The 27,503-nt window shown below is 43.2% G+C and overlaps 1 protein-coding gene and 1 long non-coding RNA gene across 2 annotated transcripts in view; one reads left to right on the forward strand and one right to left on the reverse strand.

The window, feature by feature from the left end:
* Positions 1–1,189: 1,189 nt before the first annotated feature.
* Positions 1,190–24,694, reverse strand: LOC114549529 (uncharacterized). Its single transcript, XR_003691560.1, has 3 exons — positions 24,018–24,694; positions 11,819–11,984; positions 1,190–1,257 (listed from the first exon to the last, which is right to left on the reverse strand). It is a non-coding gene; the product is annotated as an uncharacterized LOC114549529 (long non-coding RNA).
* LOC114549528 (cadherin-20) overlaps positions 4,267–27,503 on the forward strand; it is a 31,021-nt gene continuing 7,784 nt past the window's right edge. Inside the window, exons 1-7 of the mRNA XM_028569870.1 lie at positions 4,267–4,527; positions 10,522–10,816; positions 11,841–11,960; positions 15,996–16,163; positions 17,542–17,729; positions 19,928–20,181; positions 26,892–27,028. Of these exons, the coding sequence (XP_028425671.1) occupies positions 4,309–4,527; positions 10,522–10,816; positions 11,841–11,960; positions 15,996–16,163; positions 17,542–17,729; positions 19,928–20,181; positions 26,892–27,028 (1,381 nt within the window). The 5' untranslated portion in view covers positions 4,267–4,308. The remainder of the gene's footprint in view (positions 4,528–10,521; positions 10,817–11,840; positions 11,961–15,995; positions 16,164–17,541; positions 17,730–19,927; positions 20,182–26,891; positions 27,029–27,503) is intronic.

Here is a 27,503-nt window from a genome sequence, read left to right on the forward strand (position 1 = left end):
TTCTCAAAACACATTAAATGTGCAATATGTAATATTTTATGTAATACTGGCAGCTAGCGGTTAAAATAGTTACTGCACTACCAATTCAAAATACTGGAGAGTGGTTTCCCCCGCCCCCTCCTGCCCAGACTTGAAGTTCACAGAGGTTGTCAGGCTGAGACCGCAGCATTCACAACAATGTTGCTAGACGCTTTTCTCACATAGCCAGACATTACTCCACAGCACAGCGGAGTAGCTAACGTTAGATGCTAGTCTCACATAGCCAGACATTACTCCACAGCACAGCGGAGTAGCTAACGTTAGATGCTAGTCTCACATAGCCAGACATTACTCCACAGCACAGCGGAGTAGCTAACGTTAGATGCTAGTCTCACATAGCCAGACATTACTCCACAGCACAGCTGAGTAGCTAACGTTAGATGCTAGTCTCACATAGCCAGACATTACTCCACAGCACAGCGGAGTAGCTAACGTTAGATGCTAGTCTCACATAGCCAGACATTACTCCACAGCACAGCGGAGTAGCTAACGTTAGATGCTAGTCTCACATAGCCAGACATTACTCCACAGCACAGCGGAGTAGCTAACGTTAGATGCTAGTCTCACATAGCCAGACATTACTCCACAGCACAGCTGAGTAGCTAACGTTAGATGCTAGTCTCACATAGCCAGACATTACTCCACAGCACAGCAGAGTAGCTAACGTTAGATGCTAGTCTCACATAGCCAGACATTACATTTTGTGCGTTTTTGGCTTGGAAACGTAACCCTTATCTGGCAAGACTGCTTTTAGCACTAATCCTACATTTCCCATGAACATTACGTTGTGACGTGTCGTACACCCGTCGGCTACATGCTTAGCTACAAGCTACGCTGAAGACAAACGGAACGGTGCGTAACAAACCAGAGGAGCTGAAACTAAAGTAGGAAAGTTAGTTAGGGGAAAACAAAAACTAACATTTGGCTGCTGGAAAATGTGATTGGCTGGCAGCTTTAAGAATCTACTAGCCATGTTGGCTGGGGATAAAAAAAAAGTTAATTTAAAGCCCTGGTAATTATACAGGAACAGAATGTTTTTTGGGTAAATTTGGGCATTACCGACTCATTCATCTGAACAGGTGGAGTTAGTGAGATTATGCTTGCCGTTTCAGCCCAGTGGCGGTCGGTCGGCCGTACTGGAGCAGTTGTTTCCGGGTTGGTTTTCCTCCATTGGAAGAAAACGCCTCTCTCGCCGCTGTAGGAGCAGTTTGATGTAGTCTGCAGTAAATGGAGCAGCAGGAGGACTTGGATTAAGATAATACAACAATATGGCCCATCATTTTGTCACACCAGCTGCTCCCCCTGACAATCCTCGTCTCTTCTGCCGTCACTCAATCCCTTCTTCCCTCTCGAGCAAACACCTTTCCTTTCAGAGGGTCTCTTGCTTTTTTCAGAACGTAAAATGAATCGGATGTTCCTTTTTCTTCTTTCGACTTAATTTTTCTTTTACCGTTGTCACACTAACAACTCGACAATGTGTGATTTTCTTTTGCATACCAAGACAGATTTCATACCGGAGAAGAAAGTTTCAGCCCAGTGGGAAAATACCTGAAGTCTTGGCCTTGAGCTTAGTCACATGATTGCTCCTTCACCGCCACCTTCCACATCCCTCCATCTCCCCCCCCGTCCCATCCACTCACACAGCTTGTGTGGCAAACACCAGCTGCCGTCTCTTTAAACAAGTGAGGTGCCATAAGAAAAGATGTGTGAAATGTTTTGCCAACACAATCGCGTAACATGTCACCTCATTAGGGACGACAAAATGGAGCAAAATGCTTGGGTGCAAGCTGTGACCTTTGGGAGGGGGCGGAGCTGAGAGGGGAGATCAGGAGAACAGGGAGCTAATTTTACTTCATAATGGCAACCAGGCAGCTTGAATGGACAGAAAAGAGGGGGAGCAGCGAGGTCAAGTGTCACCCGTCCTGCCAAGCAGCAGAGGTGGCCCAGAAACACACACACACACGCACGCAAACACACACACACACACACACCGCCCAGCCTTCCACTGATAATGCAGCCACGCCTCCCACCCTTCGCTGCCTTTTGTGCCTCTTCAACAATGATTAACTGAGTTTGGCAATTCAGAGAGAGTCTACAGCGGTACAATGCACTCTCCCTCTCTCTCTTACAAAGCATAATGGAGTCAGCCCATGAGTCTCTTTCTTCCGCCGTTTTTTTTTTTTTTATTTCCAGCCCCAAACTTCCCTCCTCCCCCTGCTAACAGCCTCTCTGCTTTTCTTTCACTTCCCCCCCACAGTCTTTTTTTGCATTTTCGCTGCCTTTTCACCATTAAGCCGCCTATTTTGCCCCACCCCCGAGCTCGTTAATGAAGGAGCGGGCAGATGCAGCCGTCTTCCGAATACATAAAAAAAAAAAAAAAAAGATGCAGATGGAAAGAGGGAGCGTAGGTGCCGTGCGCTGCATGTGAAAAGATCGATGAGTAACCTCAAAAAGCATCTCCTGTAAGACGTTCTCGGACTTGACCTCGCTGAACTTAAAGATTCCTATGATGTTCGTATTAAAAAACGAGCGATGCAGCGGGAGATAGTATTTAGAGGCATGAAATCCAACCTCTAGGAAAACCCATTGAGGCCTTCAAAGACCTGAAATACAGAGAAAAAAGAAAAAACTGATGTAATGAGCGGTGTGCAGAGCTGAAGGGAACTTGTAGAACATGGTGTGAGTGAGGGTGTTAACAGAAACACTACAATCTCAGAACATCGCACCCCTGGGCCTTTTACAGGAGGTGTGAAGGAGCTTGCCTCTCATGACAGGAAGAGATGGAAGGAAGGAAGGAAGGGAAAGACTGTGATTTCACTTGTTCCTTTTTTCTTTTTGTGAAATGCCTGATTGTCTCGAGCTGGAGGGGAAAGAGTCTGAAGTTTCTGGAATTTCAGTAACAGGAAATGGGAATTGATGCATGATTTTGTCACGTATCTATACCTAGGAAATAATCAACATTTTTGGAATTATACTTATTTGTTTTCTTGCGAAAGGTTTGATAAGAAGATTGCTACGACTCCTATGTCTGTGATAAATATGGAGGTTGTGGGTTATTAGCCTAGCTTAGCATAAAGACTGGAAGCAGGGGGGAAACCTCGGATGTCGCTAAAGTTTAAAAATACGCCCATTAACACTTTTAAAGCTAACTAATGGTGGCAACAAGATTCCCAGGTCGTCGTGGCTGTGCGTAACTCCCAGTAAAACCACAAATTATTCCAACCGAAGCCAATTGCCTCACTGGGGGACTTTACAGTGACATACCACCGATTACATCCCCAGTCTTCTTCTTTATTGTGCAGTGCCTGTTAGGGACGAGCCTATTTCTTGGCCTCCGGTATGGATGCTTGCAGCTTTCTCGAACAAAAGAAACAACTTCACACCTCGACACCACGCAATGCACCTGCCCTGACACAGTTGTGTCCCCTAGCAATGCTAGAGCATATGAGTCATTTGGTAACAGCTAGCTATTTGGGACCAGGCTATTTCTGGTAACAAAAGTGTTCATTTTATATATCATTACATCAGTGATGTTAAAAGGTTTGCTACAATGTCACATCTCCGGTCTCTCTTTCTTCATCTGTTTTTGAATGAATTATAGCAGGGGACGGAAAGTAAGAGGTACCCAGCATGCCATTTGGTGGTGTAACAGTTAGGGGTCCCCTCTAAATACACTTAACATAACATAGATCTCAAGAGCTCGCACTCAACAGTGCCCTAGGCCCCTGAGCAATCCACGCGCCTGGTGTGAAGTCGATGAGACAGACAGACTCGTTCGATTTTAGTTAGATAATTGGTGGTCCCCCCTACCACCAATTATCTAACTAAAATAGAACGAGTCCGTCTGTCTGTCCGTCTCATCTACAAGTAAGAAGCAGCATGACATGAATGTTTTGTGGCATACCTATTGATTCCGCTGTTGTCTTCTCTGATATAACCTCCTCCATATGGCCTCAGTGGCAACATAGGAAGAGCCCGCTCATTCAGCTGTGATAAGACTCATAACTGAACAAAAACTCAGCAGTAGAGGGCTAATATGAAGACAGGAGAAAAGACTGGGGATGTGTGTCGTGTGCAGGTATCCCACAGTGCAACACAGACTGGGGCTCACTATGCGAAATAGGATGACCGTGTCCAAAAGGACAAATCTGAGACTAATCTGTCTTCTTCTTTTCTCTTCCAGGACGCCAACAGTAGCACCTGGAAAAACAACTGCACTCGTGAAGAAAGAAGGGAACAGTCTTTATAAATACTACTCTGTGCTTGACAATGGGAGACCAATTGCATTTTCCAGCAGTTACCAGCGCCTTGCTCCCTGTGGCCCTCTGCATTTTGGCCCTTCTGCCCCACGGCCTTCTGGGAAAACGCGCAGAGGAGGAATCTGCAGGCAGCTCAGCACTGCTGCAGAGGGTGAAGAGAGGCTGGGTGTGGAACCAGTTCTTTGTCCTGGAGGAGTACACTGGACTGGAACCACTTTATATCGGAAAGGTCAGTGTTGCCTACATGCGGTACTGTATGAACACACATATGCACACACAGAAAATGTGTAGCATATTCTCACTCCCAGAGCGTCAAAAAGCGACGCTTGGTCAGGTGCCTTTGGGGTTGGTTACCGACGCAAAAAAAAAGTCTCTGTTACGGTCTAGCCCTTTGGCTTCATTTTGGTTTTTAAGCAGAGTTTTGAGCCAAAACCGATCTCCGTGCACACAAGTGTTTTTAGCTCCAGTAGTAGAAGAACTAACCTCCAATTAAACTATCACGCCCAAACCGCATATCTCACGAACATTCTCGTATACTGGGCATAAACAGGAGGCAGCATATATATATGTATATGTATACTCCGCCCGTAGCTGGTAGTTGCCGAGACGTCATGACCCAATCGGGCAGCGAAACATTGGCGTCTGCGTTGGTGTTGCCAATGGTCTCCATTTGCGACCATTGAGAATGCAACACAACCCCGCAGATTTGAAACCAAAAAAACGGGGTCAGAAGGGTTTTAAAATTTTTGCGGTTTAGGGTCTCTGAAACGCCAGAGCAGTGTGAATGCAAGGTGTAAACATAGCAAAAGATATTCGTTTTTTTTTTTTTAAACAAAACGTAGTAATGTAAATATCGCTTTAGACGTGCTTGGTCGGAACGCTTGGCGTCACTTTTTGACGCTTTGGGTCAAAACGTACGTTCCGGTGACACAGGGGACAAGAAGGGGACACAAACCTCGGTCTCCAACCAACCTCCTTAAGTGGATTTTCGGTCTTTCACAATACTCGCTACCGTTGTCGCTCTTCATACGTGGTCATCTCACAGCGCTACGGTGGAGCTGCTGCTCTGCTCGGTGTGTTCCATACAGACGCTAAAGGGTGATTTTTGGGTTGTATCCGACGCTGAGAGCCACCGACCAAGCGTCGGTATTGGGAGAGTTGGGAGTGAGAACGGGTTGATAGCATAGAGGTTCCTGCGCTGGTAGGGGATCAACTTTTAATGCACTTTCCACTTGGTGTACATAAGGGTGCCTCAGTGTAGGCGTTTCAAAGAGATTCCAACCAGTAACTTTCAAACAGGGCAAACTAACAGATCTATAGGGGAGCTAAGCAGCCTGGAGGTCGTCTGCTACCCGGCTGGAGCAGAGCGCATGAACGCAAAGAAGAAGATCACGGGTGGGCAGAGGCAAACTTCAACCACTGCAAAAAAAAAAAAAAAAAAAAAAAAAAAAAATAATTCATAAAAATAAATAAATAAGATTTCCAATTTAATCCCTGGATGCACTTTGAACCAGAGCCAGACAGCAGTGATTGAGTTAATTGACTCGAACCGAGGCTTCACTCAGTCGCCCCCCCCCGTTCCACAGAACTGGACAGCACGTCTGCAACGCAACTGACATGCTCTGAAAAGAGCAGACGCTGGATACGCACAAAGGAGCACTTTGATCGCTCAGTCGCTAAAGCGAATTGCACATTTGATCAATAGTTGTAAGGCCAGTCATCATCAGCAAGGAGACACAACAATCTCGCAACCTGCAATGAAAATATCCATTAGGTCGCTGAAAGAAAAAGCGGCTTTTGTTGAAGCTTTATAAGCCTGCAAAAATGAAAGAAAATATTCTTTCATCCTATTGTGCTCAGAAGTATAATGACATAATGCGTTTCTTTTTTAATCTTATTACTTTTTCATTATCACCATAAGTGGAAAACTGTCACTTTTGAAGAATGATTATTTTTAGAAAATTATTCATTTTAAGTATTCCAGTACTGTTTTTGTCACTAAATGAGTTACATTCATTTGCTCTGGTTTTCTAGCCACACAATAGATGAACATTAAAGTGAGTAAAATGCAGATGAAATATTGTCAGTGGCACATTTCAGCATTGATGAAACAATGAGGTATTGCACTTCATATGCTATATTGTCGGATTTCTTAGATTAGATTCAACTTTATTGTCATTGTGCAGAGTACAAGTACAAAGACAACCAAATGCAGTTTGCGTCTAACCAGAAGTGCAAAAAAAGCAGAAAAGTACAATGTGATAAACAACATATAGACAGGTGGTGCATAGACAGGACAATACATATATTGCAGTGTTATAAGAGCAGAATAAATATGGCTATGTAATATGAACAATGCTTGCGACCTATTATGAATCCCACGTGGTTTCTTGGCAGGACCCGCCCTGCGTAGCATTCAAGCGCTAGAATTGGCCAGGCATACATGCTTGCGCAAGGTATTGGAACCCAATTTTTCCAGGTCCAATCCCCTGACCAATGGTCCTGACGTTAACCACTCGAGGTCAAGGCCTAACCTCAACCAACCAATCGGGCTCATAATAACGCGTAATTACCTCCGCCAAGTAGGTTATGTTTTTTGATTCAGATAGCAAATTGAAAATGGAACTTAAGTAAATAAATTCCTGCAGAGCATTCTGTCAGAACTTGGATGGGAGATCTCCCTGTTGCCCTCTCCAAAAAAATTTGCTGCCCTGATCTTAAAAACAGATTCCAGACCTTTGATTGCATTTGCCGTTGCCTCAGTAGTAGCCCCACTCATGCTTCAAAAACGTCCCTTTGGAAATTATGCAAACCTGGCTAATTAGTGTTCTGGAATAACTTCCCCTCCACCGCTCGGGAATACCGGGGAAAAATCCAGATTCCAAAAAAAAATCATGTTCGCCGCAGCCGACAAGATAGAAGAGTAACAAGTCCTGAGAGGGTACCCCAAGTGCTGTAGCATAAAGAACTGTATCTGCTAACAGGCGCTGTAGCATTCACTTCCATCTTCTTCTTTTCCATTTACATTTTCTTCACCGATTCTTTTCAAGCCGCCCACCCTCATTTTTTTCAAGCTGAATGAAATAAGTGATTCTAACAAGCCGGTCTGCTTCCCAGTGAGCTGCTCATGGCAGAAAGGCATTGTAGCATGTGACAAAGCAGGAGAAGAAAGTGCTGTAGGTGTTAGTTTTTTTTCCCCTCAGCTCTGCCTACCTTGCCACTCCTCTGTTGAGCAGCTTAGTATTCAGAGGCGTGGGGATGTCGGATGTTTTGGGCTTCGGGCCGGGGCTGAGGCGGAGCAGGTAATTGATAGCCCGAGTGTCAAATTCTTTTCATAGGTTTGAGTGGAGAGGAAAGATCAGTGCAGGAGAAGGTGGATGAGGCGGAGAGGGAAGGCACTGGCCAGAGATATATCACCACGAGACACGCGGCTGAAGCCAACAATGGGGTGTTGATTAAAAAATATATTCTGGGCCGAGCTCTGCCGGGCGGCACTTTTTCAAGAGACAGTGCAGGTGGGCACGTTGTCCGAAGAGATAGGAAAAGACGTATTGCCTGGCTGCTCGGAGAGCGAAGGGTATTGTAAAAGATTGCTGCTGAACTGTCAACCGGCATAACAACAACAACAACAACGAGTGCTGTAGCTGCAAACTTTTAGCAGTTCGACGACCTCAGCTTGGTCATTTCAGGCCAAAGCTAGGGTCTTCAAAAAAGTGTTTTTAAAGTCAGCCGGGGGGGAGGTATCAGTGCTGTACGCACCCCTGTTGATTATATACCAGACAGATGTCAAGAGGGGCGTTTAATTTCACGCTTCCAGTGTGATGGTAGTAGTACTCATCATACGCAGAGACCCTTTAAGTACAGAGTAAGGAGTGATTGCACATCAACAGGCTGCCGTTGGCACTTACAGGCCACAAAAGGCTTCTGATTGCACTGCAGGGCCCATGGCAACAAACAAGACTGTATGCTGTGATTAGATGTCTACTTACAGCTCCGGCGCTAAGGCCTCCATATAACCACACACCACCCGTGGAGGTCTAGAGTTATTCATTTACTGGTACAATGATTGAATAAGGAATCATGTTTCAATAATGAATCCTATGTTGACAATATGTTGACAGCCCCCCTCCCTCTGGAACTCCATCACCACACACATCCGTGACTGTACTGATCTGGACCCATTCAAAACACTAATCAAAACACACCTCTTCAGATTAGATTTAGATTTCCACAGACAATTCATAATCATCAAATAATAGTTACAACAGGAAGTTATATCAATGTTCATTTTGCCAAAAGGAAATAGTAATCAGTATAATATTATTCTATGCAAACAGTTTAATAAATAAGAGAAAAAGTATGGATTGTAATTTTTCTAACAGCTTTTAATATGCTTGTTTTATGTGCTGGTTTTATTGCTTGTCTGTTATTAATGTGAGGTTGCCGTGTGCTGGTTTTACTGTAAAGTGTCTTTAAGTACCATGAAAAGCGCTACATTATTATTAATATTGTCATGTGTTTGTACTTTTGTGCAATTTAGCAGACTGAATAAAAAAATAAGTAGACATTACATTGAAAAGGAATTTAAAGCAACACTATGTAACTTTTCCCGCTTCGGTCCCCCTACAGGTTGAAAACGAAATTGTCCATTACATTACATTGTCCAGTTTATTCGAACTACAGACCCGAGGTGACCCGATGTGGCAAACTTGCACAATGTAATGTAATTGACAATTCCGTTTCAACCTGTAGGGGGACCGAAGCAGGAAAAGTTATACTGTTGCTTCAATTTTGAAACAGGAGTTCCGGATTGTAGCACGTTGATTGAATAGAGAGTATAAGGTCTGAGACACATTGTGTTTGTTCGGTACTCCAGCACAGTTGATTGAAACAGTTGCTATATGGAGGCTAGTGGTGACTCTCAGCTTTCATTTTAGGTTATTTATATCCACATCAGATGGTCAGGAAGTAGGAATTGTAGCCTGTTTTATACCCCCAGTATTGGGGTACAGAAAGTCATTAGAGAATTATTTCCTTAATGATTAACCCGTCACGTAGCTTTCCGAGGTCTTCAAATTTCTTATTTTTCCTAACCAACTGTCCAAAGATATTCAATTGACAATGATATAAATCAGAGAAAGGCAGCAGCCTCACACTGAAGACACTGCAAACAAATATTGCTTTGCATTTCTGTTGTCAAATACAATTGTAGATTCATTTTTTGTTGACTGACTACAGAAATCAGCCGACACTTGCAGCCTGCGCGGCGCAAGTGTCTTCGCTATTTTAAGACCGTCCAGCGCCCACGTCGTTTAAAATAGCAAATTAGCATGCGCCCATGGGCGTGCTGGTCTTACAGCGAGGTGTGTTCAGGTGAATTCTTGGTGTATTGCTATCTTGAGGCAGCGGGAAGTGATCAAAAACCTGGTCTAAAGTCAACACGCCATGCACTTCATGCCGTGCGCTTAGATCGTTAAAATAGGGCTCTAAATGCCTACAATTCCAAGACAACTCCAAATACAGAGGGCCCTTGGTGTTATGCTCTACCGGGCCCGAATTACACAACACATGTTCACTTGGACCTGATCTGATGCGATAGACTTTGAACTTTCCACTGGTTGTTTTGTCTGTATGTTTCCGATCACTGTGCTGCTGCATTGTTCTAAAATTAGGGGATGTGACCTAATAAAATGTCCTCAAAAAAAAAAATCAAGCTGTCCTAATACTTCTGGACTGCACCATGCATGTTATATTCCTGTTGGTTCAACTTGTGATCACTGTTACACCTACCGGACGCTTTGTTGACACATTTGTGATGTTTGAGACCACTTTTGAATTATTGTTATGAAGGCACCAGCAGTTTGGGAAAGGATTTGAGCACTTTGAGCTGTCCCATTTTACTTCCAAAATAGGGCTGCACGATAGGAGGAAAATATCTAACTGCGAATATTTTGATTGAAATTGCAATTGCAATATGATTCACCATATTGGAGGGAATGAAAAGTTTTTTTCTTTAGTCTGTAGGATAGGACTTGCCTTTAACAATTATTACATGCCCCCTGCCATTTGGATACTCCACTAGTCCATATTGCAATTTTGATAAACTGCGATTCATTATGCAGCCCTATTCCAAAAGCCTTGAGGTGTCTCTAAAAATAACAAAAAGAAAAGGTAGGCAAGGTATTGAGGGATAAAACGTTTTTGTGTGTGAACATCTCCGCAGCTCCACTCAGACATGGATAAAGGCGACGGCTCCATTAAGTACATCCTGACGGGCGAGGGCGCGGGCACCACCTTCACCATCGACGACAGCACGGGGGACATCCACGCCATTCAGAGGCTGGACCGGGAGGTGAAGGCCCAGTACGCTCTCCGTGCCCAGGCCCTCAACCGCCTGACGGACAGGCCTCTGGAGCCCGAGTCCGAGTTCATCGTCAAGATTCAGGACATCAACGACAACGAGCCAAGGTTTCTGGATGGGCCCTACCAGGCGTCTGTACCCGAAATGTCCAACATAGGTAATAGGGGTGGGGGCGTTATTATTTTGACATATGCAAGGTGATTTTTTTTGTGACGATTTAAAAAAACAATTCTTTTATCTAGAATCAATCTTTATTTTTTTAAGAATTACTTTTTGGGGCTTTTATTGCCTTTATTTGATAGGACAGATTTAGGCAGGAAAGTGGATGAGAGAGGGGGATGGCATGCAGCAAAGGGCCACGGGTTCGATTCGGACCTGTGGCAGCTCCGGCAAGGACTGAGCCTTTCTACATGGGGCATACAGTCTACCGGGTGAGCTACGAGGGTGCCCCAGAATCGAAATTTTCTATTATTTTTTTTAATGGTTCACCTAAATATTTTCCATTTATACGGTATACGCCAACAGCGACATCATATCTGTTTCCAGCAAAACAGACTGAAAGCAGAAAATGCTGAAAATACATGTAATGAAATGCTTTACAAATTAATTAAATTTGTGACTGACTGAATTGATGTGCATTCATTTTAGAAAACAATTTCTAGAACTGTCTCATGACATATTGTCCCTAGAAGTGTGTAATTCAACTTTAGTTTTTGTTAAAGAAAGAAAAGCGCAATACTCAATACTTCTAGCATTGTAATGAATGAAAATTGCAATACAAACCGTATCGGCACCCATGAATCATGAAAGAATCGAATCGGTACAAAAACATATATCGTCCCAGCCCTAATAGGTAAGGTGGAGATGGAAGTTAGACACATGGATGGAGACTGAAACTAAACTGTTGCGTGCATGTCTGCGGTGTTTGCCGTTAAGGGAGCAGCTGCAAAAGTACATAACAGCCCCGCAGAGTCATTGTTTGTTCTTACAGGCCCACCTCCATCTAGCTTCATTCACTACTCATGAACCCACGTTTTGTGGTTACTTTGAAGTAAATAAGCATAGTTAATTCCTGGAGCTGCTCCAGCCACAGATGGAAAAACTCCACCCAGAATTATTTCTTTTGATTGATATGTTGATATTGGCATCTCCTCCTCACCTTTGCTTCCGTATTCACTCAGGAACATCTGTGATCCAGCTGACCGCCACAGATGCCGATGACCCCACGTATGGCAACAGCGCTCGTGTGGTCTACAGCATCCTGGAGGGCCAGCCTTACTTCTCAGTGGACGCCAAGACTGGTACGACTTCACACACGCTGCCTTCTAAAGAAAAAAAAAAAAAACACTCCGTAACCACGGAAACTGGCGTTTTGATCCATTACATGTAGCGCCTGATGGATTTCAAATTTCAGCAGCCACTGTAACTATTTTATGAGCTCCACATGAATTTGTAATAAGTATGAATGATGTTAGATGACCTGATAAATTCGACAAAACTACCACCGACAAGTCAGGATTTACTAAACAATCTCCTGACAACTACTGCTAATTCCCCACCTCGTTTCTAACACTGTATCACGCCGTAAGCTCCAGAGACGGATGTTAGCAGCCCACACTCTAAGCCCCTGTGTATACCAACCGGCTCTGAATGTGGGAAGCTCAGCATGGCTCCCGTTGTTGCTACGAGACTGCCGAAAACTTGTCTGAAACACGTCACTTTTGTTGCAACTTGCGATAACTCAAATGCCTGGCACCAGACATAAAAAGAAGTGCTAAACTCAAAGTGTGACTTCTCTGATTGGGAATTAGGAGAGAGTGAGACGGGCAGGCTGTCGTAGACAACTGATCGAGTGGTTCAAGGAAGGCGTTCGCATATAACCTGATCCCCATGCGTTTCATATCAAAATGTTCACAACAAACTCAGCTTTCTGGATAGTGTCACCCAAAATTGTTCCAGGGCAACGTATAAAAAGAGATAATTCGCCCCTAAAGCGGAAATATTTCTCAAATCTGTTGTGAAAACATACCTAGACTAAATTTTTTTGGTGCTTCAAATGAGTTTACAAAAGTCTTGGGTTCACAAAAGTGGCGTAATATATGAATAAAATAGTAAATTTTGAACATGAGTGTTGTCAAACATCGCTTGGACTCGCTGATGTGTCTTTAGTCCTCAGAGGGTTAAACCCTTAAAAATACTATGACTATGATTTTGAATGTTTTAGTCCGTTGCTGCCATTTATTTAGCAAACAATGCTATGGTGATTCACATCATATTAACATATCATTCAGCTTATTTGCTTTCTTGTCAAGAGTTAGATAAGAAGATTAATACTACTCTCATTTCTCTATGCTAAGCCGGAACCAGCAGGCAATTAAGCCTAGCTTAGCATAAAGACAGGAAGTCAAGTCAACTTTATTGTTAATTCTGCAATATGTGCCAGACATAAAGCAATTGAAAATCCATTTCACATGTACAAGTATAATATATAAAAAAAAAAGAAATGTATACAAATGAGATAAAGAAAGATACGTTATATATACTATTAAAAAGATATGTACAATGCAGTAATAAATTCTAAAATCAAACAGTATGGAAAACTAAAGATATTGAAATGTGCAATATAAAAAGGAAGAGTTCCTGAATGTCTTTATTATAAAGTAGCTGGTGCTGATCCTGATTGGGAGGGGGGGTTTAGAGTTCTCGGGGGCGGAGGGGAGGGAGAGAGGGGAGGGTGTTGAGCTTCCTGACAGCCCGGGGAATGAAGCGGTTCGCCAGTATGGTGGAACAGGCTCGGATGCTCCGGTACCTTCTCCCAGATGGCAGAAAGGCTGTTTGAGGGGTGGCTGTTGTCACCCACAACGCTGGCTGCTTTGCGGGTGAGGCGGGTTTGGTAAAATGTCCAGGAGTGAGGGGAGTGGGACACCAATGGTCTAAGTATGGAGCTAGAGACAGGAAGTGATTAGCTTAGCTTAGCTCAAATACTGGAAGCAGGGGGAACAGAGCTTAATAGTTTACAAGGTGTATCTTGTTTGTTTAACCTGTTTTTTTAATCATGAAAAAAGCCAAGCTCAGAGTTTCCCCCTGCTTCCAGTCTTTGTGCTAAGCTATGCTAATCACTTCCTGTCTCTGGCTCCATACTTAACGCACATACATGCGAGTGGTGTCAATCTTCTCATCTAACTCTCAACAGGAAAGTGAAGTGTATTTCCTGAACTGAACTCTTTCTTATAATAATTATTAATTATTATTATTAATTATAGTATTAATATAAAATACTCAACCGGTCACATATGGGTGTAATATAATCACAAGCAAGTTGGCAGCGATGAAAATAAAGTATACAAAACTTGTAAATACGGAGCCAAAACTCCTCAAGTTGTAATATGTAACTACAGCACATTACAGCATTCATAACTCAAACTAGCACTTCAATAAATCCATTAGATTCCTAAAAGCAGAGAGGCAGTGGCCATTCTTTACCACAGCTGCCTCATTTCCTTGTTTGTCAGCACAGAAAATCTGTTGCCAAACCTCTCAGGCTCCGCTGCCCATCAGCAGCCGGCCGGCCAGACTGCTGCTGCTGCTGCTGCTGTAGGGCCATCCGTCAGTGGAACACAAGTAGCTCTACAGCTATCAATCAGCCTCCCTGACTGGGCTTTAAGCACCGCACAGAGGCTTTTATTGGTGCAAACACAATGTAAAACCTTTAACACATATAGCTCAAACCCACACAGGCACTCACTGTTCTTACTCCTCAGCACAAACCTTGGTGGGAGTCTGTTGCATCGGGGAAAACTGTCTATTATTACCAAACGCATCCATATATAGACTGTTGATAATAAGTGTACAGATGGGATCTGGACAACAGGGCAAAGTGAAATCACACAGCCTTGAAAGTTAAGCAGCAGGTTAATGCAGGTTACATGAGTGTTCAGTTTTCACTGAAACTGCCTGAATTTCACACATCAACTGTCCAAACCACGAATACCAACTTATTGTAGTCTTTTACAAGCTGTAGCCTTCAGTTTATTGTCACTGTCAGTTTCAGTCAAAGTTTGGATTTACTTATTTTGGATGCCAAGCATGTACCTTTGTCATGCACACATGCACAGGTTAAACCATGTTAACTTGATTACTGATATATAATCGAGGTTTTACCTGCAAAAATGCTGCTATTTTGACCCTGGAATATCACATATTATCCCGAAAAATTTTAAAAAGTGTCCTGGAGCAAGATAATTGCCCTAATAACCTAACTTGATGTGCAGCCCGTCTTGTAAAAAAGGACATTCCCATGCAACAAAACTGCATTCTCAATCACGTTTGTGGGAAACTTATTTTGTCCTGGTTACTTTTGTTGTAGACTATATCGACGATGTTTACTTTCCGCGATTGTTCAGGTGCCCCTGGAAATTGCGCCGGATGGCCCTCATTTCGACTGGATGTCTGCTATCTTCTTCTTTCTTTCCGTTGTAATTTTAAACTCCGTTGGATTTCTGAGGACTATGGTTAACTGCTCCTCAGAACTCTGCAGGGTAAATCCAGACAGCTAGACTATCTGTCCAATCGGAGTTTTCTGTTGCACAACTAAAACAACCTTTGAACGTACACCAAAACAAGTTCCTTCCCGAGGTGATTTTGCAGCCTCACCGTGGCTCCGTCCGGTGCTTAGTGCCGCCCAAGACGCTTGTGATTGGTTTAAAGAAATGCCAATAACCCAGAGCACGTTTTTCTCCCAACCCGGAAAGCTGTGTGGACTAGCCAGACCCTACCTAAACACCGAGACAGAGACATCAGACACCGCTGTTTGTGTGTTCGTTGTATGGGAACGACAGGGGTGGTATGTTGGGCAAAAAAAAAAGTAGCTTAAGGTGTGATAAAACACATGACATTCAGGAAATCTTAGAGATGCAAAACATAACAGTAGTTAATGCAGCTGACGTCCCATAACACTCATTCAAGAGTAAAACACAAGTATATTTTACCTCTTAAGTCTCCATTTATCACTTCTTGTGGGGGAAAAGAATCCCATTGCATTAGCGGTTTATCTATTGCAGCCTGTTAAGTTGGGTTTAAACCATATTGTCTGGTTCAGTTGTATGTGATTAAAATCATTACTAATGGAATAGAATGACACGTTTAATTATAAATCACTTGTGCAGCCTCTTTTCCGCTCCATTGAGAGCACTGACATTCCAGGACAGCATCGTGTGGACACATGACCCTAATCTGTGTCACCAGCTCTCTGGAGCTGAACTTTAATTCACCTCTTGGCCTTTCGTACCCCCCACCCCACCCCCCCTCTCTCTCTCTCTCCCTCTCTCCCTCCTCAGGCATGGTCCGTGTGTCCCTGGCAGACATGGACCGGGAGACCAGAGAAAACTACACTGTGGTCATCCAGGCAAAGGACATGGGCGGACAGCTGGGGGGGCTCGCTGGTACCACCACTGTCAACATCACGCTCGGCGACGTCAATGACAACCCGCCCATGTTTGACCAGAGTAAGAGACTGAGACAACGGTTCCTTACACCTCTCTCTCTCTCTCTCTCTCTCTCTCTCTCTCTCTCTCTCTCTCTCTCTCTCTCTCTCTCTCTCTCTCTCTCTCTCTCTCTCTCTCTCTCTCTCCTCGAACCCACATCACCCTTCTCTAATCCCTCCTGACACTCTTACAGCTGAAATTCTAACATTTTAGATACTTTCTCTCAACAGTGTAGCGGAGATGGTCCGATACCACTTTTTGCTTCCCGATACCAACTCCGATACCTGATCCGATTCCGATCCAATTCCAAAACCTGATCCGATATCTGTCCAATCCGAGTTTTCTGTTGCACGACTAAAACAACTTTTGAACGTACACCAAAACAAGTTCCTTCCCGAGGCTATTCTGCAGAGGGGCCGTTGTTGCGCCCAAGACGATTGGGATTGGTTTCAAGAAATGACAATAAACCAGAGCACGTTTTTTTCTCCCGTTCAGGAATGCTGTGTGGACTAGCCAGACCCTCCTCCGCGGTGCTGTGGAGGAAGGTCTGGCAATGCGAAACTAGTTTTGTATGACCTGGAAGTAAACTTATATTTACGCCGTTTTGTTTCGGGGCTGATGCTTGACTTGTCGTTTGACTTGTGGCGTGAACGCCAATATCCAAAATGAGAGTTTAACGTTCTGTAAGGATGAGAATCAGCCCCTGTGACCACACATCTCTACATCTATCAGCCTCATTTCTTTCCAGCATCCAAGCAGTTAGCCCCTCTGCCCTTCTCCCTCTGTCCACTGGCCACCAGTCACTGGCCATTTACCCCGTGGCTGCCTCCCACCCTCCCTCCCCCTCCCCTCCCAGCCACCAGTCGCCCCATGCTGTCTCTTTGATTATCCCCATTCCTGCTCCTGTCATTACCGTCTTCCTGAGGTCAGGGGTTGTCTTAGCTGTCTGTGGTCATCTCTTCCGAGCCCGAAGGGTGGCTTCGCTCCGAGACAAAGAAAACACCCGCCCACTTTCACTTCCATCACTGGTTCCTCCACCAATTAGCGCCATCACTTCGATGGAACTTTGATCGGTTGTGAAGAGCTTCAGGGATCCCCCTCTGTCATGCACAATGTGCAGGCATTTCACCGTGGACTGCGGGGAGCGCCACAAATTGGGCAGCTGTCACCTCTTCTTTGAGGTTGAACGGTAGATGAAATTGAATACGACCCACGAGACCGTATATAACCCAATTGTGAGGCGTTTATGGAGCCATGTATTCTAAGCCTTCTCTGATTTTGAGAGGAGAGAGCGGCCATAAAGGTGATGGAAGATGTTTGGCTCCCTCTAGTGGATATGTAAAAAAAAAAGAAAAAAAGAAAAAAAAGAAATGATCACCCTGTTCATTGATTTCCTCAGGGCTGTATCAGATGAGCATCCCAGAGTCGGCTCCGGTGGGTTCAGTGGTGGGTCGTATCTGGGCGAAAGACAGGGACATCGGGGTCAACGCTGAGATGAAGTACAGCATCATCGATGGAGATGGGAGGGACACCTTTGAAATCAGCACCGACCCCACCAACCTTTTCGGCATCATCACAGTGAAAAGGGTACACAGAATATAGAAATCTAAAATAGCAAATAATTGCCGGTGCAACACCGATGTCTTCTTACTTGATGGTTTTATTTCTTAAGGTGCGTAACAGTGACTAACGTTTCGATGTAAGGTTACATCTCTGATGAAGATGTAACCTTACATCGAAACGTTAGTCACTGTTATGCATCTTAAGAAATAAAACCAAGTAAGAAGACGTCTGTGTTGCACCGGTTGTTTGCTATTTTATACTGTTGTGTCCTGCCTTGGTTGCACCGGATTGTTGTGGTCTGCAGAAGTGCAGAGAACTCTCCTTTTTACCTGAATATAGAAATCTATTTCCCGCTGTGTAACAAGTCATAGGAAGTTGATATAACTATCTCCATTATTCCTTTTATCATAAATCAGAAAACAAGTCTTATTTTACCAAAATGCTTTCACAGATTCTATATTATGTGTTCATGCATTTATTTTACTTTGAGGCTGCAAATATGTATGTTTGACTAATAAAACTCATGATTTATGATAGATTTCATTAAAGAAGGAGTAACAGCCTGGGTTTGTAAAGCTAAAAGGCTACTTGGTCATACAGCAATAAAGTTACTAAACTCCCTTAAAAAAAAGCTGGCAATTTAATTTTGGGACAAACATTGCATAACTTTTAAAGTGTTGTCTACAACTAATTCTCAATTCTTAGTGTCTTTTGGTAAATTTGGCAATAGAAATCGATACTTTAAAGTTTCTCTTCCTTTGGCAAAAAACACCAGTCTTCCCTTCCATAACGTCCATCATCAGTGGGTGGCAGTAGCTCAGTCTGAGTTGGGTTGGGACCAACTCCCCATCGGACCAAAGTATGGTGGTGGACTGGTAGCTGGAGAGGTGCCAGTTCACCTTCTGGGCACTGCCTTGAGCAAGGCACTGAACCCCCCAATTGCTCGGAGCGCCTTTCCATGGGCAGCTCTCTCACTCTGACATCTCTCCATTAGTGTATGTATAGGTTCTAATGTTGTTCTGAGCATGTGTGTGTAATTCAGACCTGTGTGTAATAACAAGTGAAAACCCAGAGCGCAGACGGAAACAATGTTTCTTTAACCCTCTAAAAAGGCACATGTGTCAAACTCAAGGCCCGCGGCCCAAATCCGGCCCCTCGTAGATTTTGATCCGGCCCGCATATCAATTTGGCTTCACAAAACATTTCAACCCAGCTACTTTTTTTTTCCCGCTTTTTCAAAGTTTTTGTCACTTTTTTCGAGTTTTTTGTACCTTTATCGGACGATTTTGGCGCAGTTTTTGCTACGTTTTCCGTTGTTTTTTTTGGGTGCTTTTTCTATGATGGCTACCAAACTTCTTTGCTGACTTTATTTTTTCTTTATTTTGACTGTCAACTGTAAGTGAGAAGATTATATGAGACATGCAATCATAAGGTCAAAGACTTTTTTGATTAAATAAAAGCATACATGTCTGGCCCTGGCGGCGATTCTCATTTCCAATGTGGCCCTTAGTGAATTTGAGTTTGACACCCCTGCTCTAAGGGCATTTTCACACATCTTCTTAAAGTCACCTTTTTAGGTTATTTGCATATAACTGATCTCCACATGTTCCATATCACAATGTTCAGAACAAAAACTCAGCTTTCATTATAGAGATGCCCACATTTTTTTCTAGAGCACTGTAAAGACATAATTTGGCGCTAAAGCTGAAAAGTTGACGTTGGCTTATTTCAAATTTCCTCAAATCTCTTGAAAACAAACCTTAACTTAAAGTGTTGACTAAATTGTTTCGGTGCTCGAAATGAGTTTACCAAAGTCTTTGGGTTCACAAAATAGTGTTAAATATAGGATTGAAAGAGCAAATACCCACAAAAAACAAATCACACTTAATGACAGAAGCGTTAGGTCATAAACGTTTACGTGACAGTGTCGCGTCAGTCTTATGTAGATACCTTCAAGTAAAGTGTAACCAAATTCGGTCAACCTGAGTTTGAAACTGCTACACTTGACTTGAAGGGATCTACATTAGAGTGACATGACACTGTCATGAACGTATCATAAACATTATAAACAAGTCATAAACGTTTAGGGTTCATGTGTTCATGACAGTGTCATGTGACTCTTATGTAGATACCTTCAAGTAAAATGTTACCAAAAGTTTTAGTAACCATGAAAAGGTTTCCTCTGTATAATGCTTATCTGCGTCTCCCCCTCCCCCCTCCAGCCACTGAACTTTGAGAGCAAGCCCAGTTATACTCTGAAGGTGGAGGGCGCCAACACCAAACTGGACCCGGCCTTCCGCCACCGCGGGCCCTTCCAGGACGTCACCATTGTGCACGTGAGCGTGGAGGACGTGGACGAGCCCCCGCTGTTTGACTCGACGGCGTATTTCATCGAGCTGTCAGAGGACGCCGAGATCGGGACGGTGGTGAAGACGGTGTCGGCGAGGGACCCGGACGCTGCCAACAACACTGTGAGGTGAGGAAGAGGAGGAAACAACACCGTCCCAGCTGCTAATTTAAATTTATTTGTATAGCTTTCCTCCTTTTTCAACCTACTGTCCCGTTCCTTACCCTAGGCCTATAGCCAATAGATTTAAAACTAAATTTCCCATTTGGCTTCACTAAAAAACATATTTGCAAATTGTGAGAGTCTACACTTTAAAAGTCCAAAAAAGTCCTTTACCCAGTTACTATATCAGAAATTTGGTAATTTCCCTAAAACATCTATGGTTCCATACAACGCTCTTCGCAAGTAAAAGGAAGGATCATCACTACTTTCATTGAGTTTTATTCAATGTCATAGCGTTTAAAATAAACACTGTTATCCATCAACAAAGTTCCTCTGATGTTAATTAGTCAAAATAATTCACAATTTTAGCTTCTTAACTCAAAAGTTAGACTAGTGGTAATAAGTTGGTGTTAGTGGCCCAAAAAAAGTGTTCAGTATTATTTGTATTTAGGCTTTACAGGAAAATGTAATTTATTTCCAAACTGGTGTTTTTGCACATTAAGCCCCAAAAATCTCATATTCTTTACATCACTATAGATCATTATTCTATTTCTTTTGATATGGCATAAAAACTGATAATGGAAACCTCCCTTATCTAGGTAAACTATCACAATAAATAGTCTATGTTAAGTTAGTTTCTAAATGCTAAATGCAGTTTAAAAAAAAAACAAGAAAAAAAAACATTTCAAGCGTCTTTTACTGACTCATGGTGGGTTCAAGTTGCAGCTGTGAGGCTCTGAAATCTCAAACATAAGTGTTGGCTGCCCGAAAATGTTTCATTCATGAGCACAGTATATCTAAGTTGTCAAGACAAGGAAATATGGACCTCATGAAAACAATCATATTGATCTGGAAACTGCCAATAACAAAACAATGTGGCTGCTGTCTAGCTGTATTTAAATTAAAGTTAATGCGAGTCCATTTCAGAATATGCATCATCAATATCGTACTAAAATGAGAGCCGATAACAAATCACACGAAAGCCAGGTGGATTGGAGAGTGTTACGTAACAAACTTCATGTCCTGAGTGTTTCCCTGCAGTTCTCCCAATGCATGCTGGGACAGGTTGTAATGCAAGTAAAGCATACGTTAATCAGAACACTACAATTGGTTGAATTCAAGATCCCCATTGACATCAGGACAGCTGAAAGGCTACACATCTTCCACCACAGAATAAAATTACCTCTTCCCCCTGCACCATTAAAGAGGATATATTATAATAATTTAATAATAACAATTTGCACTTACATGTGGCACTTTGTAGTTTGGCTTATTTGAAGCTAATGTACTTCTATGTGATTCTTGCTGTTCGGAGTTTGAACCATCGTGGATGAAAGCACTTATTGCAAGTTGCATAAAAGTGTCTGCTAAATTAAACGATATGCAATGTAAGGTTTATTGATGCAACGCAATTAAATGAGTTGGCTGACTGGGTTTTCCTGGCTCGGTAGCTGTAATGTAACCTGATCACCGGCAGAGGGCGGCATCCCAACATGACTTAACTGCAGACATGACTGAGAAACCGTGTGTGTGTGTGTGTGTGTGTGTGTGTGTGTGTGTGTGTGTGTGTGTGTGTGTGTGTGTGTGCTGACAGGTAAAGTGTCGCCTTAACTGTAATTTGCACATCTAAAAGTGAAGCTCCTCAGTTTGGACAGCTGATACTGAGGTCATCATCATAATAACAATCATAATGTTGATAAGTTTAAACATCCGGCAACTGGTCACCAACGCGCACAGAGACAATGAGCTGGGGACTTTTACTTCTCTCAGTTATTGGAGAGATTGTTTTGTGCTCTAATGGAACAGATGTTGCGTGGTGGGTTGACTGTCCAGACTGCACCTCTCATAAACTAATTAGACATAATGCCTTTGATTAGGCTATTAATCATCGGAAGGAATCAACGACTGTGGCAGTAAACGAGTGTTTCACATGGCACAGGCTGTACCGCGTCGCAGCTGTCCCAGCACGGGAAATGTGTGTGTGTGTGTGTGTGTGTGTGTGTGTGTGTGTGTGTGTGTGTGTGTGTCATAACTGTAATTTGCACATCTAAAAGTGAAGCATTTTCATTGTCGATAACTATTATTTTCTTGATTAATCAATTAGTTGTTTGGTCTATAAAATGTAAGAAAATGGTAAAACATGTTTGTGTTTCCCAAAAAGCCCAAGATGGCGTCCGCAAATGTCTTGTTTTGTCCACAACTCAAAAGATACAGTTTACTGTCACAGGAGGGATGAAACTAGAACATATACACATTTAATGAGCTGGAATCAGAGAATTTTGACTCAAAATCAATTAAATGACTCTTAAGACAACTCATCGATTAAATCAATTAATCGTTGCAGCTCTATCGGGAACCGCTGCTCTTAAACTCTTTGATGCTCGAGGAGCTCCGCTGATGACAATTAACCGACAATTCTCTCATTCCTGGAGAGAGAGTGGGAATCAGAGCAGTCAGCCACTGGTGCAGTTAAATCCCCAGAGCTGGCACTGTATTCTGGCGGTGAAAAGCGATTTTTATTTTTTTATTTTTTAAATTCTGGTTTGGAGCATGAGAAGAGTTACAGCACAGGTAGCAGATAGCTGAGGAAATCAGATGAGGATGACAGTGAAGGGCTGAGATACAGCAGCATGAGAGGACATCTTTCTGTCCTTTACAAACAGCAGCATGACTGGGAGATATAAAACGAACCCACACAAGCACGTCTCACACACACACACTCACACACACACACACACAAGCACGTCACACACACACAAGCACGTCACACACACACACACACACACACACACACACACACACACACACACACACACACACACACACACACACACAAGCACGTCACACACACACACAGCTGTGGAGGAGTGATATTAATAGAGATCCTTCAGGGAGATCCTTGCCAGCCGTGAATATGCCAGTCATGACTGATCCCTGTCGGCACACAGTCCGACACACACGCACACACACAGCAAACAACCCTGCAGACAGTCTCTCTCTCTCTCTCACTCACACTCACAGTATTGTATTGAACAATTTATGGTACATTTTGTTATTTAAAAAAGGCAGTTCACTTTCCCTTTAAGTCCCTAAAATGATGCCTTAATTTAAAGATTTTTTATTTATTTTTTTAATTGCTCAGCTGGTTAAGCGTGCACCTCATGTGTAAAGGCTCAGTCATTATTTATATATATATATATATATATATATATATATATATATATATATATATATATAATGAATGGATTTCAAAATATTCAAGCCTTGCAAGCACAAAAGACTAAAATGTCAATCAGTTAAAAATTTAAAAAAAGGGAATGATATAATATAATGCGATAGAACTATTGAATAAAGAACATTTAGGCTACAAAATACAGTTTATTAACATGTCAACATGTAGGCCTACACATAGCACCGCAGAGCCCTGATGTCCACACCAAGAAATTAATTCCATGTCTATAGATGGCATTTTGCAGCCTGTGCATACAACTGATCATCAAATACACATGACCAAACTTCCTTACAAGAATTAACCAGAAATAAATTAGATGAAAATAGCCGACAACAAACAATTGGACACCACGGCGGGTGCAACAAGCATTATTATGCTGAGCTAAATAACCTGTCCCTTCTTATAGAATCAACAGCAGAATAAAACTTCACCAACAAGCAACAACACAGAGATGAAGAAACAGTTCGAACTCCACAGCAGCTGCAGCCACAAACACACATGCTGCATTACAGGCAAAAGAGAGCAGCACGCTCTTTACCAAGCATCACAGGGAGTGTGTTGTTGTACTCACGTGTCTGCACCTCAGTCTGCTCCAGGGTCAGCTTCTCTGCTCTGCATTCCCAATGCAAAAGTCCACTCAGACTCTCCTCTGGTACCAGTATAACCAGTCCACTCAGCCTCTCACTGGTCCCAGTATAACCAGTCCACTCAGAGTCTCTGGTCCCAGTATAACCAGTCCACTCAGCCTCTCCTCTGGTCCCAGTATAACCAGTCCACTATTTTGGCACTCAATTATTGTTCTTGTTGATTAATCAAGCAAAAATGGCAAATATCAGCTACTTCCAGCTTCTCTAATGTCAACATTTGCTGATTCTCTCCGTTTTATACACTCCTTGGCCACTTTGTTCAGTACACTTTTCTAATCCTGGTTAGGTATTAGACTCCCCTCTGGTCCCAGTATAACCAGTCCACTCAGCCTCTCTGGTGCCAGTATAACAAGTCCACTCAGCCTCTCTGCAGTCACAGCAGGGATATTTTGTCACAAACAGCAGGAAATCCTCAATGAAAGTAATCACCTGGAAGATCCACCATGAGCATTTTAGTATTCAGCATGTTAGGCACACCCAGCATGCACCTGCTGTTGGCATCATCGCAACGGACGGATTAAAGATTGTAGAAAGCAAAGGCACAAGGCACGAAAAACTTTGACAAGCAAAGGAGCGTTTGGAAAATGGTGACTGCAAAATGGCTGACTGCAGGCCTGATGAGGGGAAGTGGGAACAGGTGTGTAGGTGGGAGGGGACCGGCAGGAGAATCTAAGGGCATCTGGTGGACAGTTTGAGGATGGCAGGTGTGGGGAGAGAGGAGAGTACATGGTCCTGGGAGAAGTCAGCAGGGGCTAGAGACATGAGGGGCCCTATAAACAAAAAACTGGTCTAACCTGGTCATTAGCATAGCATTTTATTGTTAGTTTAACAGTTAATTAACAGTTTAATTAGTAAAATGTGCCTAGGCTTATGCACAGTGCATCCACACTATGCTTAACACACACACACACAAAGAAGCACAGCAGCACATAAACATGCAAATTATTACATATAAAAATATTACGGTGCAAATCCGCCATCATAATGCGCCAAGGTACAAACGCGCCTGGTTTTTAAAGGGAATGGGAGATGACACTCTGATTGGTTGAATTAATGAAGACACTAAGTAAAACCCCTTTGAACAATGTGCCCAGCAGAAGTGGATTTGGACACGCCCTAAACGCACCCGAGCGATGCGCTTCACGCCGTGCGCTTAGATCGTTAAAATAGGGCCCGAGGTGCTTCTCGTGTCGCTCAAATTGCCTTGTCGACTCCTCCACTTGCGTCCCACGTGGTCCCTCCCACGGTGGAGGCACGGGAGAGACACGAGGAAATCATGCAAGGAGAGAGGCAACGAGCAAATGTGTTTTTAGAGGGATGAGACGTTCTTTTCCTCTGAAGCGCTACGTGAACGTGTCAGTTGTTTGGGCGGTGTCAGCAACTCCTTCAGCTGCACGGCTATAGCTCCTTGATGAGCCCTCCTTGATGCTCGCTCCTCGGGGCAGAAATAAGAGCTTTGAGACGGCCTTCACCGAGGAAGGACACAACAACTTCCGGTTCATCCGAGGACCGAGGAGTCGAGAAGATATCAAATAAGCGACATGAAAAGCACCCAGGGACAGAGAGCCAGGCCAAACAACCAACCAACTAGTGTGTCCTCTGCCAGAGAATGACTTGATTAGCTGAGCTCTCGGTCAAAATTTTAGTTGGCAATGTTTTTTTTTTTTCACCACTATAATAAATGTTTAGAAGACGAAGGATGCTGCTCTGCAGACAACATCTTCACGTCAGCACGGTCAGTCTGTGCGATGGACCTACGTCCGACTGCACTATAATTGTGTGTATTTTTACGTGGGTGCCTTCATGTCCAAATCCAATTTCTTTTGGGACTAATAAAGTAATCTTGAATCTTGAAATTCCCACTGCATCAAGTCTCAGATGACAAATGGTATTTCTGTTTTGCTAATTCTGTCTAAATTCACGAAAGAAATATGCCATTTTTTTTCTTTCCATTTTTGGCATTTCTTTCTTTGGTCAATGACTTAATACAATAAATAGATTTTTAAAGATGATTATTATTCTCTGATCAGTTAAAGGTGCAGTAGGTGAGACTTCTAAAACTAACTTTCTGTCATATTTGCTGAAACTGACCCTATGTTCCAGTAGAACTACATGAAGCAGGTCATTTAAAAAAAAAAATCCAGCTCCTCTGGCTCCACCTACAGCCTGTAGTGCGATTTGCAAAAATCCACCGCACCGTGTTCAGATGCACCAATCAAGGCCGGGGGGTGTCTAACTGCGTGTCAATCATTGCTCATGCATTCATTCTCCCTTGTGGGGGTAGGGGCTTAGGAGACCGTTTTGGGCTTTAGCGGGAAAGTGGGGAGGGACTGAGAAGTTGTCGATGTTCAAATTCTTTGGCTAAGTCCTGGAGCTTCCCAATCCTACCTATGGTACCTTTAATGGACTAATCATAGACCTCTTCCAGGTGAGAGAAGAGCGAAGCTGCTACAGGTGTACACTGTCCATGTGTGAACACGCAGGAACACCCCATTTTGGAAAAGGGCCTGCTGTGGCAGGAGATGATCCAAGGCGGCCTGCTACAGGTCTGTGTGTGCCTGGCTTACATCAGTTTGGCAGAGAGGAGGCACACACTCTGATTAAGTCTTATCTGGAGCCTATTCTTCTTCCTGCGCCTTCAGAAGCCGCCAGCCTGACGCCTTATCACACAGATGCACACAGGCTGGATTGTGCGTGCGCTTGCTTCCCCCTCAGATAGGATTACAAGCTCCCCAAAAACACACACACTTTATTCAACACTGATACTTCACGTGGCGCGTGTCATTTTGTGTCACCAGGTATTCCATAGAGAGGTCCAGCGACCCCGACAAGTTCTTCTACATCGAAATCACTTCCGGGTCGCTGATAACGGTGCGTTCGCTGGACCGAGAGGAGATCGGCTGGCACAATATCACCGTCCTCGCCATGGAGATGAGTACGTAATACACACACACACACACACACACACACACAAACACAAACAAATACAAATGTTTTCTTAAAAGCATAGATTTAAAGGAAGAAGGATTTAAAGTAGAACTGGAATTTGAGCTCTACTCATTTTTTGTGTACAAACATAATGTAAAATAAAATACTACTGCAGCTAATGCACATATTTACATATTATACATTTGAAAAAAATACGTTTTTTGGACATATTTGTTCATCATCGCACTGAAAATCTTGTAAAGGTGTTTTTTTCCACAAGATTGCATAGTGTTGGTTATGCAATATGCACCCTTTAAATCAGATTAAAGACAACATTTTGGAGGGCCCTGTTGTGTTGTTGAGTTTGAATTCCGCTCAGAAAGTAGAAGCTGGCTTTCGGATGTTAACACAGATTCCCTGAACTTTTCATTAAACTTAGTCTGGCTTGACAGATTTACAATGCTGGGATAAAACATGACATC

The sequence above is a fragment of the Perca flavescens genome, chromosome 22 (assembly GCF_004354835.1).
Source record: "Perca flavescens isolate YP-PL-M2 chromosome 22, PFLA_1.0, whole genome shotgun sequence".
Classification (NCBI taxonomy): domain Eukaryota; kingdom Metazoa; phylum Chordata; class Actinopteri; order Perciformes; family Percidae; genus Perca; species Perca flavescens.